We start from the raw sequence: 16,864 nt of genomic DNA on the forward strand, positions 1-16,864 counted from the left end.
TTACTTCTGGTCATTATTTGGGTAGAACACACATATTTTGAATGCCTTTGGCAGTTTTTTTTTTTTAGCCATTTTAATCTAGATTAATCTAGATTAAATCCAGGATTGCAGATAGATTAATCTAGATTAAAAAAAATTATCTATGCCCACCTCTAGTTTATACACACTTGCAAGACGTAACATTAGAACTTTCTACTTTCATATGATGATGAAAGTAAATAAAAATGGTTCCCTGTTACGGGAAGTAATAATAACCTTGCTTTGGCTGGCTGGGGAGATAACTTTGGTAACTTGGAGTCTCTTAAAGAGACACACACACATTACACTAGCTGGTCACACTGAACAAGTCAAGCTGTAAAATGATAAAATGATATCTCTCAACCCAGATCTATAATGACATGATAATATATTCCACGACAAGTGTGGTAGTGAAAGGTTAACCGTCTGTAGTGTGGTAGTGAATGGTTAACCTTCTGTAGTGTGGTAATGAAAGGTTAACCTTCTGTAGTGTGGTAGTGAAAGGGTTAAATGTGTGTGTATGTGTTTTAGTTGAGTACTGGTTCTTCCCAGGACATCAGAGTTGACATCAGACAGCCAGAATTCCAGGACTACACTTAAAAGCATCCCTTCCCTCAGAGAGGAGGCAACACCGGGTTGAAAGAACATCGAAGGACACAGAGTGCTGTAAGAGTATGGGACTCTGCCTGCCTACTGTCCATCCTTGGCTGTTGGATGCGAGAGCGCTACCAAACCAATGAATACACTTAAGTCGTTCAGTTTCTGCCCGAAAAACTCTGTCCCTCAAGACACCATCCGCCTTCCCCCTTCTCCTGTTGTTGTGTTTATGTAAGAGATAAAGGTCACATCATGCTGCTGCTGTTGTCGAGGATGTTTGACAGAGTGGAACATCTCACGTGTCGCCGCCGGGAAGCTCCGGTGTGTGAGGAGGATACGGAGCGGCACCGCCCACACAGTCTCGGCGAACACAGACGCACCGTTAAAGGGGCACTTCACAAAAAAACAATGCTGATTTATTTTGCACATAATCTCACACACATCCAAAAACTCTAAAACACATTAATTTTGTTTGACAGTTATTAATTAAGAGTAATTGAGTTTGAATATGGGCCACCAGTCATCGGGGACGTTGGATCCTTGTGTTGTGTTAATTACAGTACTGTATATCTGTATGTCATAAATGTCCTGATGAATTGAAAATGGGGGACCCCGATGTAAACAAGACTAAAGTATTTTTCTGGTCTGCATCCTCTTAGCAGTTGTTTTGTATTGAGCCGTACTGTATTGTACCCATTCTGCAATCTGTTAATAAAGTTGTCAATCAATCAAACAGCTCAATTAAATGATGTAGGTGAAGAAATAGTCCCTACAGGGTTCATTTGACTTCCACACTCTTAATAGGCCTAAAGGAGTACTTCACCCAAAAATAGTAATTTGTACAGTATATTGATTACTCACTCCGTGATGGCTGAAATTTGTGACGATCTATTTTTATTTTATTTTATTTTTACCTTGCCTCCACCGTGAACGAGGGAATCCCAACAAACGTTAGCCATACTTGATGAATTGAAGTTAACAGGGCTAATTTTAACAACAGCAAAACTATATCAAAGCATTCGTTTTACAAACTCTCGAACACATGGCTTGGTATATTCCAGGTCTCGTTCATCCAGTCGTATGCTCGGTTCTTCCCAAACACATGCATTTTCTCTAAAAACAAAAACAAAAACATTTCCCATAGTACAACGCTTTCTCTGTCTTCTTTTCCATTTTGCCATACGTCCACTGAGTCGTCACGTATAGTATTAGCCCTACCCCATGACAGCAAATATTTACACTGGCTCTTAGACCTGTTGCTATAAAGTAGGTGAACTTTCCTAAGGATCGCAGTGGATTCACCCCACCCATCCCATCTCTACTCTCCCAGGGTAGGTTCTCTGAGCACGGATGCTCTTTTTCAGCAACGCCCTGCTTCACACTCACACAGTACTGTACCTTCACACCTGGGAGCTGCCCAGCACAACCAGTCTGACACTGTTGGCCACTGCGAAGCTCCCACTGGAGAAGTTGGAGGTTTACATGCCTTGCTTAAGGGCACTTCAGTGGTGGGTACTGATTATTCATTTGTTTCCCCCGACCAGATTCTTCCTGCCATTCCGGGGGATTGAGTCGGTGACCTTCCGTTCACAAGCCCACTTCTCTGACCCTTAGGTCACCACTGCTCTGACCCTTAGGTCACCGCTGCTCTGACCCTTAGGTCACCACTGCTCTGACCCTTAGGTCACCGCTGCTCTGACCCTTAGGTCACCACTGCTCTGAGCCTTAGGTCACCGCTGCTCTGACCCTTAGGTCACCGCTGCTCTGACCCTTAGGTCACCACTGCTCTGAGCCTTAGGTCACCGCTGCTCTGACCCTTAGGTCACCACTGCTCTGACCCTTAGGTCACCACTGCTCTGAGCCTTAGGCCTCCGCTGCTCTGACCCTTAGGTCACCGCTGCTCTGACCCTTAGGTCACCACTGCTCTGACCCTTAGGCCTCCGCTGCTCTGACCCTTAGGTCACCGCTGCTCTGACCCTTAGGTCACCACTGCTCTGACCCTCTGACCCTTAGGTCACCACTGCTCTGACCCTCTGACCCTTAGGTCACCGCTGCTCTGACCCTTAGGTCACCGCTGCTCTGATCCTTAGGTCACCGCTGCTCTGACCCTTAGGTCACCACTGCTCTGACCCTTAGGTCACCACTGATCTGACCCTTAGGCCTCCGCTGCTCTGACCCTTAGGTCACCGCTGCTCTGACCCTTAGGTCACCGCTGCTCTGACCCTTAGGTCACCGCTGCTCTGATCCTTAGGTCACCGCTGCTCTGACCCTTAGGTCACCACTGCTCTGACCCTTAGGTCACCGCTGCTCTGACCCTTAGGTCACCGCTGCTCTGACCCTTAGGTCACCACTGCTCTGACCCTCTGACCCTTAGGTCACCGCTGCTCTGACCCTTAGGTCACCGCTGCTCTGACCCTTAGGTCACCACTGCTCTGACCCTTAGGTCACCACTGCTCTGACCCTTAGGTCACCACTGCTCTGACCCTTAGGTCACCACTGCTCTGACCCTTAGGTCACCACTGCTCTGACCCTTAGGTCACCGCTGCTCTGACCCTTAGGTCACCGCTGCTCTGACCCTTAGGTCACCACTGCTCTGACCCTCTGACCCTTAGGTCACCGCTGCTCTGACCCTTAGGTCACCGCTGCTCTGATCCTTAGGTCACCGCTGCTCTGACCCTTAGGTCACCGCTGCTCTGACCCTTAGGTCACCGCTGCTCTGATCCTTAGGTCACCGCTGCTCTGACCCTTAGGTCACCACTGCTCTGACCCTTAGGTCACCGCTGCTCTGATCCTTAGGTCACCACTGCTCTGATCCTTAGGTCACCGCTGCTCTGACCCTTAGGTCACCGCTGCTCTGACCCTTAGGTCACCGCTGCTCTGACCCTTAGGTCACCGCTGCTCTGATCCTTAGGTCACCGCTGCTCTGATCCTTAGGTCACCGCTGCTCTGACCCTTAGGTCACCGCTGCTCTGATCCTTAGGTCACCGCTGCTCTGATCCTTAGGTCACCGCTGCTCTGACCCTTAGGTCACCACTGCTCTGACCCTTAGGTCACCGCTGCTCTGACCCTTAGGTCACCACTGCTCTGATCCTTAGGTCACCGCTGCTCTGACCCTTAGGTCACCACTGCTCTGACCCTTAGGTCACCACTGCTCTGATCCTTAGGTCACCACTGCTCTGATCCTTAGGTCACCGCTGCTCTGAGCCTTAGGTCACCACTGCTCCCCCATCTCTTCACTGTATTTCAGCAACATGACTGCAACCTCTATCTATCACCACTACAACTAGTACTACACACACACACACACACACACACACACATCTACATTAGAGCTGGTTTGTGTCAAGCCATTGCATTTTTCATGGCCTGCTTGCATGAAGAACTCTTTCAGATGTAATATTGATGGGGCCTCTCTGCCAACGGTGAAATGAGACCACCAATGTTTTATTCATCAGCCAACCTGTGCTGTCTGGAATACTGGATGCCCTCCCATGTATTGACTGAGTGGAAAGGGGGGGGGGGTCAGCTTCTTATCTCTTGCACGGTCTGGTTTGTATAATTTGGGCAAAGCAAGTGTCAACTACTTTACCCTCCGTTTGTTACCATGTTGTGTAGGGATAGATTAATCTGTCGCCCATATCTGCCATTTCGAGATACTGTATAGTCGGCATCGGCCCATGTGGCCAATTAACCAAAAATGTATGTATAATTTGATTGATTCTGGTATTTTAGTGAGAATAGTAGATATAGTGAGATAATATAGCTAATATTAGCAAACTTAAGTTCAGCAATTTTGGGTCTCATTTGTTAAATTGTTGTATTTTACCGAATGCAAGCTATTTTAAATCAATCAAATCATTATATCTGCCTTTGGCTGCCCTGCTCTCTAAATATGGGCACTGGCTAATACCACTAACCACTAATGTCTGCAACAGCGGCCGTTACAGACTGTCGCGGCTGCGGTGGGAGCGTTTGTATGTGTCAAAGGTCAACCTCAGGGACGACTGAAATGTAATTTTGCCTTCAGCTCTCATATGTCAAATAGCGTAATCTTGTATGTGCTCAATCGGAGGATGAAGACCGTCACAAAAGGAGTGACGATGGCTACTTACTTGGAACAATACACTCTTCAACCTGCGTTATTGCACAGCAACACAGCATTCACCCCTGTCTCCTCTCCTCCTTCCCCTGTGTAATGAAAGTGCGAGACTGACGATGGTGGGGGGTTGATGATCAGAGCTTTTAAGCCTGGTAAGAAGAAACCACTTCCCGGTGGCATTTACATGTGCTGGGCTGGGTGGGAGTGGGCGTTACCGCACCAGGCTGTCCCTGGGGACTGGCCCATTCACAGACAACAGGGCCCTCTTCAACACACACAATCATACAAACCCATTGAAATTGTTTGTCTTTTGAGGATCCCCTCGACTTTTTGGATGTATGTGTGAATGCTTTTTTTTCTGTTCCTGCACATATTACTCTGACAGCTGTGTCAGAGATGATGTTGTGAGAATGGGATAAGCCATTGGTTCGTTGATTCAGTCAGTGGCTCTGTGAAAATAAGCCATAGAGTTGTTATGTTATGTGTATGTTGATACAGAGAGGAAAGATGAAAAGGTCAGGGTGGGGTACTAGATCGGTCTCTCTCTCTCATTTGAATGGCTGCTGGATGTCTGGTCAAGGTAGCAGTCACATTCACATACAATAGAGAGGCCTTGCACGGAATGTCTGTGTAGTTATCCGTCTTCCAGCATGGCCGCCTGTAACAGCAACCCTTGTTTTGTACATGGCAATGGAAGAGAACGGTTGCTATGTGTAGATATATACGAGAAAATATATCAACAAAAACATAATCATTTGGTGTCTTATTACTGGATGTTGTAAACAGTCACAGTAGAACATCAATACCGTGCTTTTCCAGCGTTTTACCTACTCTACCACTGCACAGAAATTAGGCATTTTCTTTTTAAAGTGGTTACCAGTGGTTACAGGCAGCCATGATGGAAGAAAGAGAGTACACAAATATTCCATGCAAAAAGTCCTCTACAGCATTCAATATGAAGAAGACACAGACAGTGTGTTCCTCTATACAGCTTGAAAACCAAAATCAGTAGCTTGTAGCAGCCACAGCAGGGACCACATTTAGAGCCTTGCCCCCCAAGTTGTCAGTCAAGGTTAAGGTCTTACATAAACTTCATGTTTATATGAACGGTTATAGCACTGTGTCTATATTTAGTTATAGACCTCATAAAGTCTCAGAAGCAATTAATCAGATCTTGGCTACATACCTGTAGTAAGCCTTTTGGACAAACTCTTCATTCATTAAGAGCTCTGAGAACAAAATGGGGACTGTCCCTTTAGAGCAGGGGGTTCCTCAACTTTTCCAGCATGGTACCCTAGTCTCACCCTGGGACCCACTCACATTAAAACAATACTGGTTATCAAGTCCACAGTTTAAGAAACCCCAGCGAATTAATCTTGTTATTACAGTGGAGGCTGCTGACCAAATTTTTAGGTGAAGCACAAATTATTATATTATATTATATATTAAATTATATTTTTAAAACATCCCCCACTGTGTGTCAGTGGTCAGTGGACACAGATGAAAACATATTAACATTAGGTGACAGCGGACCTGACCAGATGAAAACATATTAGGTGACAGCGCACCTGACCAGATGAAATCATATTAGGTGACAGCGCACCTGACCAGATTAAATCATATTAGGTGACAGCGCACCTGACCAGATCAAAACATATTAGGTGACAGCGCACCTGATCAGATCAAAACATATTAGGTGACAGCGCACCTGACCAGATCAAAACATATTAGGTGAAGGTGACAAGGAAGCCACAGACTCATACCCCCCCGACACTCAACTAACCGCCTCGGACAGTCCTTCATACCAGTGGCCATCAGGCTCCACAACAGTGGGCAGGGACTGCTGCCAGACATCGACCTAGAACTAATAAGAACCCAAGTAGGACAATAACACTACCTTATGCATACTGCACCTTATGTGAATACTGTGATACTGTGAATAATGAATAATGTATATTTCAGTTAGTTAGATAGTAAATTATAACACTACCTTATGCATACTGCACCTTATGGGACACTGTGAAAATATATTTCAGTTAGTTAGATAGTAAATTATATTGACCTATTTGTTTACACTGCTTGTGTTGTTTTCACTACCTGTACCCCCCCTTCCCCCATGCTGCTATGATGCCTGAATTTCCCCAAAGGGATCAATAAAGGAATATCTTATCTTATCTTAAAAGGAAAGATGAAATTACCTACCTGGGTTCCATCCTATAGAGGCAAATCTTTCCTGTGACAAAATGGGATCCAATGTAATAAAACTAAGTCAACCAACAAACTAGATTCCTGTACCGGATCTCCTCTCTGGTAAACAAGAATACCTTGAGGACTCTAACAGGAGCACTCATTCAAGGGTACTACGACTATGCTTGCACCTCATGGTACCAAAGCACCTCAAAGGCACTAAAAACAAGATTACAAACATCACAAAACAAACTGGTCAGACTACTGCTTGACCTTACTCCTAAAACCCACCTCACCCCTGCCCACTTTGACAACCTAGGATGGCTTAGAGTAGACGACAGAGTACAGCAACTTGCAATGGGCCTGGTCTACAAGATACACTACACCACTAAGATACCCATGTGCATGTCGAAATACTTCCCAAAGGTCAGTGAATACCACGACCACAACACCAGAGGGAGTTCCACAAATCATGTTCAACCCAGATAAAATAATTTAAAAAGTAAAAAGAAAATATATATATATATAACTTTTTTTTTAATAAAAGAAAAATCGTCATAACTTAGAAATGAGATTGCATAGGTCTATGAATCGATATCGCGATTCTGTTTCGATGAATTGCCCAGCCCTACAGTGTGTACAGTAAGTTAGCTTGGTGATCATCATTGTGATGTAGGCTAAGCTGGCTAGCTACTGTTAGCATACAAGCTTTTACAAACACTGTAGCCTACTTACTTTTTCATCCACAACTTTTTTTCTGATCCAGATGCATAAGTCCACTTCTTCATGTTGCTCAGTTGCTGGTTTATACTTCGGTCCTAATGTTGGCGCAAAGTTTAATTTAGCCTACTGTGTTGTTATAGCTGTACAGCTTACTAAACTACTAACTTGCTCTTTCACACAGTGAAACCAGTCCAGCTGCAGGTCCGTAGGTTAGGTTTAGCTCGGGCCAATCTCAAGTTTCTCAAGTTTCTTTATTAGTTGTCATACAGAAGTACAGAATACTTTTATACAAAATGCTTCTTTCTGTTACATTTTGTATAAAAGTATTCTGTACTTCTGTATGACAACCAGTGTTGGGCAAGTTACTTTAAAAAAGTAACTAGTTACAGTTACTAGTTACTTCTTCCAAAAAGTAACTAAATTACTTACTCAGTTACAAATTATAAAAGTAACTAGTTACTTCAGAAAGTAACTATTGCGTTACTTTCAAGATTTTTTTTTACATAAACAACATACACAAATCTAAACTATTTTAATGTTGCTGTGGGACAAAGTGAGACTAGCCTCCAATCAAATGCCATGTAGGCTATGTAGATATTATAATTACTATGTTTATATAGTGGATCATACAAATACAAACAGAATAGATGTTTTGGAACTTTTGATATGTATTGCCCCTCAACAGGCCACAACTGGGCAACATTAAATTATGCTTGTTAAGCACTATACCAAAAATAAATAACAAATATATACTGATTGATTGAACATTTTAATTAACAGATTTCAGAATGGGTACAATACAGTACGGCTCAATACACACAATTGTTAAGGGGATGCAGACCAGAGAAAGAGTTTCGTCTTGTTTACATCAGGGTCCCCCATTTTCAATTCATGACATTTATGACGAACGTCTTTCTCTGGTCTGCATCCCCTTAACAATTGTATGTATTGAGCTGTACTGTACTGTACCCATTCTGCAATCTGTTAATAAACTTTTCAATCAATCAATCAATGACATACACAACATACAGATATAAGAATCTAATCGAATCATCTAAACTAATCTAATCATTACATTTAAGACATGCATGACATACAGAGATATATATATCTCTGAGCACCTGAAGCCTGTGCTATTAAACCAGGAAGTGCAGCACTGTTGATAAGGCTGTCAGCACTGCAGTAGAGCCACTCAGTGCCCTGCGCTGCAAAGAGTGAACACAAAACGCTCATGGACCCGCGGTCTCATGTTGACTGAGTCGCTTGTGTTGTTCGTTGGATTCGTTTTTGAGCTCAAAACGTACACTACACGGACCGCGGTCTCACCCTGACTGAATCGCTTGTCTTGTCGCGCTGTGTGTCAGACTCTGGATGCTTTAGACACCCGCCCACCTCCACCTCTGATTGGCTTACCATGACATTGTATTCAACCTCAGCCAATCGTCAGCATGTATGCTTGGCTCGCGCACTGTCCACTAAACAAGGAAGAACATATTATTGCCTCTCGGCGCAGAGATATGTCTGATGAAAGAAACAGGTTCATTCATAGTAACGCGCCGCATTTTTTTGTAGTAACGGTAACGACGTTATTAAGATTGGAAGAGTAATCCGTTAGATTACTCGTTACTGAAAAAACGAACGCCGTTAGTAACAAAGTTACTTATAGTGCCGTTATTCCCATCACTGATGACAACTAATAAAGAAACTTGAGAAACTTGAGATTGGCCCCAGCTAAACCTAACCTACGGACCTGCAGCTGGACCCGTTTTGACTGTGCAATGCAGCAACCTCTGATTAGATTTTCAAGGCTGCCAATCATATTCAACCTCCGTGTATTGGATGTCAAGGGCTGTCAATCATTCAATCCCCCATTCAATGGCAAGAGTTTAACTGCACAGACCGTGCTTAGATGACGTTAATAGCCTATTTTGATTGGCTATTATTTATTATTTATTTAATCCTGGGTCAACCTGTGCAGCCATCTGCACCAATATACTGCAGTGCAGTCATTACTGCAGTGCAGGCCTGCTCAGAGCTGTAAATTTTGGCCATTTTTGAAGAAAAAAAAATTCCCTGGAATTTTTTTTACAGAGAAAAACATTTCTAATAAAAATAAAAATAATAATAATAATAATAATAATAATAATAATAATAATAATAATAATAATAATAATAATAATAATAATAATAATAATAATAATAATAATAATAATAATAATAATAATTAAAAAAAATATATATATTTATATATGTAAATTAATAAAAATTATGAATTATGAGTGAATTTGTGTTTCATGTGTTGTCATAGAGAAACCTCCACTGTGTTATCATTAGTATTATTATCATTAGATTGAACTGTGAACGCTACACAGACACTCTGACTGCTGCTGTGACTTCACTGTCACCTCCACTACCATTATTTGCAACAATGCATTGTGCACTTTCTACGCTTTCTACGCTGTGAACTGAATGTGCAATAATGTTACTCTGTCACTCACAGCTTTTCCTATATTTTGTGATTCTGTGTGAAGGGGGGACTAGCAAAGTAAGATTTTCATTATACAGTGTAAGTTGTCTGTTTAACTGTGCATATGACAATATATATCTTGAATCTTGAATTAGTAGTAGTAGAAATATTATAATGCACACTTAGCTATTATCCTATGCCAAGACCAGTAATGACAACATGCAGTTCTATGTATCTGTGTAGCGGAAATGGTTGGTCAGATCTCATTCCTAGGGGGGAAATTACAATCCTATGACTAATTCAAGAGCGTGCTTTCAAAATAGCTCAATCAATACTGTTGCCGTCTCTCCAACCGGGTGAGCGCGGCACTCGCAGGTTCGATCCCAGGAGGGATGATGCGTGCGCGCTTGCCGCTACATGCATGACACCCGCCCAACATGGATTGAGTCCTACAGGAACAAAGCACCTACAGTAACGTACATCCTCCTCCTCAGACATAGCCGTGGTGGAGATGACGGATGCGTTCCGCCAGCCCTCCCTCTTCTACCACCTGGGCGTGAGAGAGAGCTTCAGCATGGCCAACAACATCGTGCTCTACTGTGACTCCAACACTGACTCCCTGCAGTCCCTACAGGTACACACACACACACACACACTGACTCCCTGCAGTCCCTACAGGTACACACACACACACACACTGACTCCCTGCAGTCCCTACAGGTACACACACACACACACACTGACTCCCTGCAGTCCCTACAGGTACACACACACACACACACACTGACTCCCTGCAGTCCCTACAGGTACACACACACACACTGACTCCCTGCAGTCCCTACAGGTACACACACACACACACACTGACTCCCTGCAGTCCCTACAGGTACACACACACACACACACTGACTCCCTGCAGTCCCTACAGGTACACACACACACACACTGACTCCCTGCAGTCCCTACAGGTACACACACACACACACTGACTCCCTGCAGTCCCTACAGGTACACACACACACACACACACACACACACACACACACACACACACACACACATACACACACACACACACACACACACACTGACTCCCTGCAGTCCCTAGAGGTACACACACACACACACACACACACACTGACTCCCTGCAGTCCCTACAGGTACACACACACACACACACACACTGACTCCCTGCAGCCCTTACAGGTACACACACACACACACACACACACACACACACACACACACACTGACTCCCTGCAGTCCCTACAGGTACACACACACACACACACACACACACTGACTCCCTGCAGTCCTTACAGGTACACACACACACACCAGCGTTTCCGTTAGCCGGTAATTACCGGTATTTGACCGGCAAAATCTGTTGAAGTCCGACATATTTAATCTCTCCGGTCTTAATGTCCGGTGAAAATAATTCCCTCTAAGCACAATTTGATTATTTGAATTGTATTAAAATAGGCTAAAATTAAATAGCCTATGCGATGAACGAAACAATCATTACATTTGTTTCATCGTTGCTTCTAATAATGACAATGACGTTGTCAGCGAGAGCTTAGTGCTGGGTTTGCGAGTTCATGTGCAGCTGCAGAGCCGGAGCTGCAGCGGCACAGTGCAGTACTCCAATTCAGCCATTGGCAATTCAGCTGTTGGGTGGGGGGCGCTGTTGAGCGGTCCCCAGATAGAGCCAGAAAACAGCTGAATCTGCTGCTCTGCATCGACATACTCTCGCAAATAAGTCATTGGGAGGTGGAGAGAGAGAGAGTCGTCACGCAAACCCATGATAATGTTGCTGTCTCTCTCTGCCAAATTTCTCAGTTCTTCGCTTGATATAATTAATACAAATGTCCAATATAACGGAATTCGTTAGCTCATAAAAATGTGATTATAACAGACTGCTGTTTATTAATGTCGGGCGACTGCCCACAGACACCTATTTGATTTAAAGTCGGCAGCAGCACGGAGTCTCGGGACTTATTTTATTTGGAATATAATGACTGTATACGCAAAAGTAGCCTAGTTTTAAGTAAAAATATTATAAATCTACATGCCTTGATGATGTCATTCTTTTGTTTTGTTGTCATTCTTTTGCCTATCAATTGTTTTTAAGCTCAATAAACTCTGACCGGAATTTCTCTCATTTGACCGGTAGATTGAAATCTACCGGACACTGAGGCCGGCAACAATTTTTTTCTAACGGAAACCCTGACACACACACACTGACTCCCTGCAGTCCCTACAGGTGTACACACACACACACACACACACACACTGACTCCCTGCAGTCCCTACAGGTACACACACACACACACTGACTCCCTGCAGTCCCTACAGGTGTACACACACACACACACACACACACACACACACACACACACACACACACACACACACACACACTGACTCCCTGCAGTCCCTACAGGTACACACACACACACACTGACTCCCTGCAGTCCCTACAGGTACACACACACACACTGACTCCCTGCAGTCCCTACAGGTACACACACACACACTGACTCCCTGCAGTCCCTACAGGTACACACACACACACACACACACACACACACACACACACACACACACTGACTCCCTGCAGTCCCTACAGGTACACACACACACACACACACACACACACTGACTCCCTTCAGTCCCTACAGGTACACACACACACACACACACACACACACACACACACACACACACACACACACACACACACACACACACTGACTCCCTGCAGTCCCTACAGGTACACACACACACACACACTGTCCGATGGAAATTAAGACCCCTTTCTCATCACTTGGTCAACACATTTATCAAATTAACTGTTCCAATGTCGGTTTATAAATTGATGATTAAAGTCTACATTTAGATTGTGTGTGTGTGTGTGTGTGTGTGTGTGTGTGTGTGTGTGTGTGTGTGTGTGTGTGTGTGTGTGTGTGTGTGTGTGTGTGTGTGTGTGTGTGTGTGTGTGTGTGTGTGTGTGTGTGTGTGTGTGTGTGTGTGTTGGAGGGGCTGTAAATTGATTGAGTGACTGCTGTTAGGTGGCGTTGACCCTCTAATACGTTAGTAATTTGATGGTAGAAGACATATTAACACAACTGATTGAAGTTGTACAGTAAATAAGCAGCATGTTTCATATGACGTGAGGTCAGGGCTTAATTGAGAGAGAGAAAGAAAAAAAAAGTATGAGGGTGAAAATAGCATTTGGATGATGAACAGCAATCAAGAAACAAAATGATAATTTCAACATAATGCACTCCTTACCTGAGCATTCAAACGAAAGTGCAAATGTGTTTGTTGCAGCAGCAAAGTGACTCATATCCTGCGATTAACAAAGTAGGTTTGTGGCGATTTGCCAACATGGGTGACATGTCTGCTTTGTAACCTTTGCGCCCTGGATTGTAGCCAGGATACAGTGAACATTTAAGGTTGCTTGTATAGTGAAGTGATATTGTTACTCAGCTGATAGAGCTGTGCCCTTTCTGATGACTTGTCGTACAGAACTTGTAAGTCGCTTTGGATAAAAGTGTCAGCTAAATGACTAAATGTAAATGTAATTGTAAATGAAGAGGAGCCTTAACGGCTGGAGGGTAACACCGTGCATACCGCCCTATCTAATTACCATTCAGTCCTGCATACTGAGGAGGGTATCACCGTGCATACCGCCTTATATAATTACCACCTGCATACTGAGGAGGGTAACACTGTACATAGCGGCGCGCCCTATCTAATTACCATTCAGTCCTGCATACTGAGGAGGGGGAGACAGTGCGGTAAAATATTATGGTTAGGGAGTGTAATAAGTTTAAGCTTAAGCAAAGGCTAAGTAAAATGATCACAACTTGGATAGAGAAAGTATAAATAATATAGGCTAGCTGAGGAAGTCACGTGTCGGGCTTCATGTTTTTGGTGTATACTATATCTTGGTTTGTGACTGTAATCTACACAGGAAACCACACATGCCTGCCTGGCTGCTCCCAGCCCTGCAGTGAAAGACCTCTTTTTCTCAAGTAACTGTTGGCCTACTGTGATTAAACTGTTCCAGTGGTTGGTGTTATGGAGTTTTTTTGTTTTAGAATAGCTATTTAAAAAAATAAAAAGTCAGTTAATGCTTCTTTGAAGAGATCATTTTGTTTGTCCCTTGTCCTTTTTTTCTCTAATAAAAGTATGAAAGTTAAAGTGAACATTCACTACTGTATCGTAGCTGAAGCAAAAGAAGAGTTTGTTTTCAGCCCCAACTGAAATAATGTCATACCTACGTTTAGCTGGACAGAAATGGGAATTGGAAAATATTGACTTTTGACAGTTACCCAAGATTACTTTCTGGGCAGATTGATACATTTCAGTACATTTTAAGATGAGAATTGTGTTTCCATTTGTTTGAGCATTTCCAGTCACACAGATACTATAGCTAGAATACTACCACAATATGAAACTCAACAGGATGTAGAAGTTCAGTCAAACATTGTTTGAATCCACAAAGTCAGCCTGACATTCATGGTCAATGGAGTCGCTCCAGGCTTAGGGTCGGTATGACATCACAGATCAGTGTCTTGGCTGGCTCCCTGATTTCCAGCTCCGGAAGAGAGTTGTCCATGTTCATGAATAGTGACTAGTCTGTCCATGTCATAAGAATAACACGTGAACTTAGACTGAGTGGTATTTCCCATTGATCAGCTATCAAGGCTCAAACAATGAAAGTGTTACAAGTAGCTGATTTGCGGAAATAATTACCCCAGATATAGACAAGCTATTTAATATTCATTAACTGACACGTAGGATAGGAAACCACTGACAATAGAATTCAGTCTTATTGATTGGGTTCACCCTTTGACCTAAAGGTTGTTTTATCCATCTTCAAAGCATCAATATGGCAAACTCACTCCTATAGTATCATTGTCTCTCTATAACCTCTCTCTCTCCTTTTTCTTACAGGAGATTATTTGCCAGAAGAACACTGTAAGTACAGAGTGCAATTGTCGTTGTCTCTTTCTTCTTCTTCTTCTTCTTCTTCTTCTTCTTCTTCTTCTTCTTCTTCTTCTTCTTCTTCTTCTTCTTCTTCTTCTTCTTCTTCTTCTTCTTCTTCTTCTTCTTCTTCTTCTTCTTCTTCTTCTTCTTCTTCTTCTTCTTCTTCTTCTTCTTCTTCTTCTTCTTCTTCTTCTTCTTCTTCTCCTCCTCCTCCTCCTCCTCCTCCTCCTCCTCCTCCTCCTCCTCTAACCAGTATCTGGTTTCCTTTGATACATCTTTTCCCACACCATGCAGACGCTGTGCGACACCAGACCGTATCCAGTCTCATTTTACAAGCTGTTGTCCGTATAGCAGCAGTTTGGGAGATCGTTTTTGCTAGCTTTCCTTTTTTCTTTCTTTTTTTCCTTTTTGTTTTGCTGCGTGCACAGAAAAAAGCAACTCTTAACGTTCTACTCTGTGTAGAGGTACCGGACGGTTGGTCTCGGACGACAGAGCGGCCTCTCTCAGCGCTGAGTGAGCGGACGAGGTGAAAAGTGCCTCGTAAGGTGAGGGAGTCGTGGCGGATGAACTCGCGTCGTGTTGGACACGCTGCTTGAGAGAGTGCCGAGTCAGAAGCAGGAGGTTCATTACATTATGCTTCTGCACGGTGCCAAGAGACGGCCAGGGCAGACAGAGAGTCACGGAAGGGGTTGTAGTACTACTGATAAGACAGAGGTGCACCTGCACACCAGAGGTGAATAAATGGTAAATGGTAAATGGCTGCATTTATATAGCAGCTTTTATCCAAAGCGCTTTACAATTTGTTCCTCACATTTTTACCCATTCACTCACACATTCACACACCGACAGCGGAGGCAACCATGCAAGGTGCCAACCTGCTCATCGGGAGCAATTAAGGGTTAAGTGTCTCGCTCAAGGACACTTTGACACGCTGCCCGGGAGGAGTGGGTATCGAACCGGGAAACTCCGGATTACCAGATGACTGCTCTACCTCCCGAGCCACTGTCGCCCCCGAGGTGTGGACTCAAGTCACAAATTTGATGACGTCGACTCGACAAAATCATGAAAGCCTTATGACTTGAAAGACTTGATACTCTCTGATTACAGTTCCACTTTGGACCATCAGCTGCCAATCAAGTTGCGTGAGCAGAGAAGGAAGTTGTGTGTCAGTGCAGAATCATTTAAATGTAATATGCTTCTAACTATTATTCTGCTTTAACATTTTGAAATACATTTGTAAAGAACACATTAGGACTTGTTTAAGACTCGAAACCCAAAGTTTCAGACTTGTGACTTGCCTGTCTTGACTTGGGAATTGTCAGTCTTGACTCGGAACTCAGAGTAAGATATTCCTTTATTGATCCCCTTGGGGAAATTCAGGCATCATAGCAGCATGGGGGGGGGGGGGGGTACAGGTAGGGTGGTGGGAGGTGCTGAGATAGGCTGCCACTCACCTCGGCGCCACCACTACAAAAGTGACTCTGGACTTGAGTGTAAAGACTTGGGACTTATTTGGGACTTGCAAAACAATGACTAGGTCCCGTCTCTGGTGCACACACACACTCACACACACACACACACACAAACACAAACACTTGCATACTAGGGCTGCAACAAATACTCAAATGAGTCGATTCATTTGATTATAACATTTGATCGATAATGATTTCTGTAATGAATTGTCGCGCTGCTGCATCAGCACGGGCCGCTCTGTGCGTTCTAGCCTTGCGAGTGGATCCCGCAGGTTTTCACGTTCAGCTGCAAGCAAGGCAATC

At 43.8% G+C, this 16,864-nt stretch overlaps 1 protein-coding gene across 1 annotated transcript in view; it reads left to right on the plus strand.

The window, feature by feature from the left end:
- Window positions 1-16,864, plus strand: part of map3k5 (mitogen-activated protein kinase kinase kinase 5) — a 112,029-nt gene that overhangs the window by 17,969 nt on the left and 77,196 nt on the right. Inside the window, exons 2-3 of the mRNA XM_084313723.1 lie at window positions 10,586-10,725; window positions 15,057-15,080. Coding sequence (XP_084169849.1) covers window positions 10,586-10,725; window positions 15,057-15,080 — 164 coding nt within the window. The remainder of the gene's footprint in view (window positions 1-10,585; window positions 10,726-15,056; window positions 15,081-16,864) is intronic.

This window comes from Notolepis coatsorum, assembly GCF_963971535.1.
Source record: "Notolepis coatsorum genome assembly, chromosome: 5".
NCBI lineage: Eukaryota > Metazoa > Chordata > Actinopteri > Aulopiformes > Paralepididae > Notolepis > Notolepis coatsorum.